At 27.6% G+C, this 3,961-nt stretch overlaps 1 protein-coding gene across 1 annotated transcript; it reads right to left on the reverse strand.

The window, feature by feature from the left end:
- Positions 1–381: 381 nt before the first annotated feature.
- Positions 382–3,419, reverse strand: LOC132749211 (phospholipid phosphatase 3-like). The gene is made up of 5 exons (XM_060738928.1): positions 3,213–3,419; positions 2,585–2,805; positions 2,112–2,226; positions 1,614–1,790; positions 382–1,020 (listed from the first exon to the last, which is right to left on the reverse strand). Exons 1-5 carry the CDS (start codon positions 3,381–3,383, stop codon positions 763–765), a joined length of 942 nt encoding a protein of 313 aa, XP_060594911.1. The 5' UTR covers positions 3,384–3,419; the 3' UTR covers positions 382–762.
- Between the last annotated feature and the right edge of the window lie 542 nt (positions 3,420–3,961).

Below are 3,961 nucleotides of genomic sequence, written 5' to 3' on the forward strand. Positions count from 1 at the left end.
ACTGTGGAAATTATATTTTCACAAAAGACACCAATACATGTTTACCCAATCTCGTTCATCAGACGTCTTAATATTTTTATATTTTACTTTGAAATATGTAAATTAAATATTTAGCATTGTACAATATCCAGTAAACATGGTAAAGAAATATTGCTGTTTGAAATAATTCTTGCGACATAAATTTGAATCAAATAGATAAGATACAAGTAATTTTTACTGTAATTATATCAGACCGCATCATTAAAACTGAAATAAGTAATAAAAGTACTAAGTATTTGAAATGATTTCACTGCTTTTAACGGAAATGATTCTCGTCTTACTCACATTCCAATTACAAGCTATCCTTCACGCCCCTAGCACCGTCTTAAGCAGAATTAAACATTTAACATGAATTGATAAAATGGTAAGCTTAATAAGCAATCTGAAAATGTTTGAACTTTTGTTAAATTATAATAAAATGTTTAACATATTAATATTATAATTACTTTATAAAGTAATGCCTATTTTCAATATCAGCATATGTATGCAATCTAGGAACAACTTAAATATATTATTTCTTCTACACATTCACCCATTTTTCAATAAACATCATTGTGGGCTTTTGATGGTATCTTTATTTATTCCTTTACTATATAAGAAATTCGTTGTATAAACACTTGTCTTCTGAATTTATAAAAGCATGTATTATTATAAAGTTAGCAAATATATAGTTTGATATATACATAATACAATATTGCACGTAATAATTCATTATAATTTTAATTATACATGTATTTCTGATGTTACTAATATATTTTGATTATCATCATTTTGAAGCTCTATAAGTTTTGTAGATGATGAATTTCTGCCATTTTCAAGTCTTTGGAAGTATTCATTTTGTTCAGAGGCTGGTGTCTGTGAATCGATGTCAGTTGATTTTTGACACGAACCGAAACAGTCACTTGATTTATAATTTGAGTTTATATTGTTGTTATTTGTGACTCTTGATTCCCTCACATACTTCTTCCACAGAACAGTATGCTGAAATGTAACACGGGTGAATTCAAGATAATTCAGAAAACAATAATATAATATGAACAGTGTGAATAGTAGGCACACAATTAGACAATTGTAATGAAGGGATATGTCTTATATGTTATTTATCGTTGAAATACCACGCTGTGAATAATTAGCGCAAAACTAGCACATACATTTTGTCCAAAAAAATTGTCTGAAAATATATATGTCTTGAATGTAACGCTGTAAATACAAATGCAATACAAAATAAATCCTAAACTATCAAACATTTTATACTGCATAATTCAAAACAACATAAACGTGAAGTGAATTTTCATGTCTGAAACGATTTAGTTAGAATACTGCTGTTTATAAACAAATTAAAAAGATAATGTCTTCAAAAAGTATAACAGTTTATATCTTACATATCTGTATTTGATATGAATTACATCTCATTGTATTTTGTAATAAATTGGCTTTTCTAGAATTGTAGGAGCACGGGCTTAGAGGTGAATTTTGGAATTTAAATAACTTGTGCTGAGTGCAGTAATATCCCATTAAATAATATATATCAATACATATCGCAAGTATGTGCACACAATCAATATGATACTTACAACAAATATTGCAACCGCTAAGCCTAATATGAATCCTGCAATGACATCTGAAGAATGATGTTTGTTTTCTCTAATACGCCCCAAACCACATAGAATTGCAGCTAATATTAGTCCAAATTGAATAAAGATCTTCAACAATCTGGTATATCGTATGTTTAAACGGTGTTCTATATACATCTGAAACGGTGTTTAACATTTATTAACTGTATCAAATAACCCTAAAAATGTAAGTCGCAGGATAGAATACAAATTAAGTTTCGATAACACTATACTTGATGTATAATTTAATAGCATTGTTTTAATGCATTGTCTTATACAGAAATTTGATTAAACTCTTATTAGATTAACTTGTTCTACAATTATTAATCTCTATAGATAAAGTTGCAATGCATGTATATATGTTAAGTTATTAAAAAAATGTTTTCATCTTGAAAGCCTCCATGACAATTCGAGAAAATAAATCATTTAAATATGTTTAACATGCATGTTATAACTTACGGAAAAATAAAAAGCTATGTACATGGCTACTGACGAGTGTCCAGAAGGAAAGGATTGTCGGCTGCTTCTGATTTCTGTATTGTCACTTCCGGCGCATGCGTATTCTGATATATATCTGTCAAAGTAATTTTTAAAACTTTAATTATTGTTATTGTGATTTTTTAAAACCATTTTTTGCAAGTATCGATTTATTCTGATTTGATATTAAATGTTGGTCCAATTTGAATTAATTGGTCCTTGAATTAAATCATTACAGGAAATTAAATACTAATATACTAGTTTAATCAGCTTTGATGTTTACATAAATTTCTATACTATAATTCATCATACTTTTATAAGAATAATAAAGTTTCAGTTCACTGCCGTATTGTACAATATTTTGACCTACATAATAATCACAGACGAGTTAAAAATAAAGGCAGTGAAAATCAACAATCTAATATTCCTTAAAAGCAGATGAAAAAAGACTTTACCCTGGACATAATGTTGTGTTAAACTGTGGTTTGCATACATCGAAGAAGTTTGGTCTTAATGCACCAATTTTGTTTTTCATAGCGTCAACAAATAATTCTTGTATAAGGAACCCGATCATAAACACAATGTAATTCTTCACACAAAAAATAACATCGGCTGAACATTGATATCTTGATTGGCATTTGACATCAATATAATTCAAAACCTCGACAGTTATTACCTACAAACAAAATTAAGGCGTTTCCATTAATAACATTTTAGATGAAATATATAAATGTGGGTTGAAATTAACTCACAACTAATGCTCCTTTTTTGTAAAGATAACATTCTATAACACAACATAAGATAGAGACAAATAAATTGTATGATTTTATCTCAGAAAAGAGGACTTATACCAATTTTATTTAGGTTGAAAGCATACAATCATTTAAATGATGCTTATGATGTATTTCATTTGTAAATTACATGCTTAATAGAAATATAAAAACAGTTCTAGAACTTGATCAAATTGACAAGTCAGCTAACATTTATGTATGTATATTCTAAATTTATAAATTATATAATTTTGGCAAGAGAGGAAAATATTTGCCCAAGTGATTGTTGTTAACTTAAAAAGCATTTACTCACCAGTAATAAAGAAATTGTTAATCCTACAACAATTAAAACAGGTGTTGAAATAGTCTCAGGTATGGATGGATAACTTAAAGATGTGTCCTCACAAAAGAATCCTCTTTCATAGGGTTTCCCGTAAAGAAACAGGTAAAATGCTACAACTGACGCTAAAATAGAAAAACACATAATGCAGTATAGATTAGTAAATAGAAACCATAAACAGATAAGGATAGATGGTATGTGCCTTATTTCATTTCAAGGAAACATTAAGCTCTTTTAAATGTCAAATAGGTTAATAAAGAAATTTCTTCTATCATAGGGTTTCCCATAAAGAAACAGGTAAAATGTACAACTGATGCTAAAATAGAAAAACATAATGCAATATAGGTTAATTAACAGAAACCATAAACAGATAAAGATAGACGGTATCTGCCTAATTTTATTTCAAGGAAACATTAAGTTTTTTTCAAATGTCAAATAGGTTAATAAATAAATTTCTCTTTTTTGGAAGCTTATTAATAAACTGAAGAAATCTGATTTTCTAAAAGTAGTTATATCTTAGTTAATTCATAGAGCATATAAAGGTTTTAAACTAATTACAAAAAAGTCCTACAAGGAAAAGAAATTACTTTCTGTTTTAAATATCACAGAATTTTCAAGTATGACATGCTTTGTTCACATTGTAAACAAACATGTGTAATTCAAATCGTTAAATTGTATTATACATCATCATTAAAAAACCTATCTCTGAATGTAATTTATCA

This window comes from Ruditapes philippinarum, unplaced genomic scaffold (genome assembly GCF_026571515.1).
Source record: "Ruditapes philippinarum isolate M1 unplaced genomic scaffold, ASM2657151v2 ctg9374_1_1_1_1, whole genome shotgun sequence".
NCBI lineage: Eukaryota > Metazoa > Mollusca > Bivalvia > Venerida > Veneridae > Ruditapes > Ruditapes philippinarum.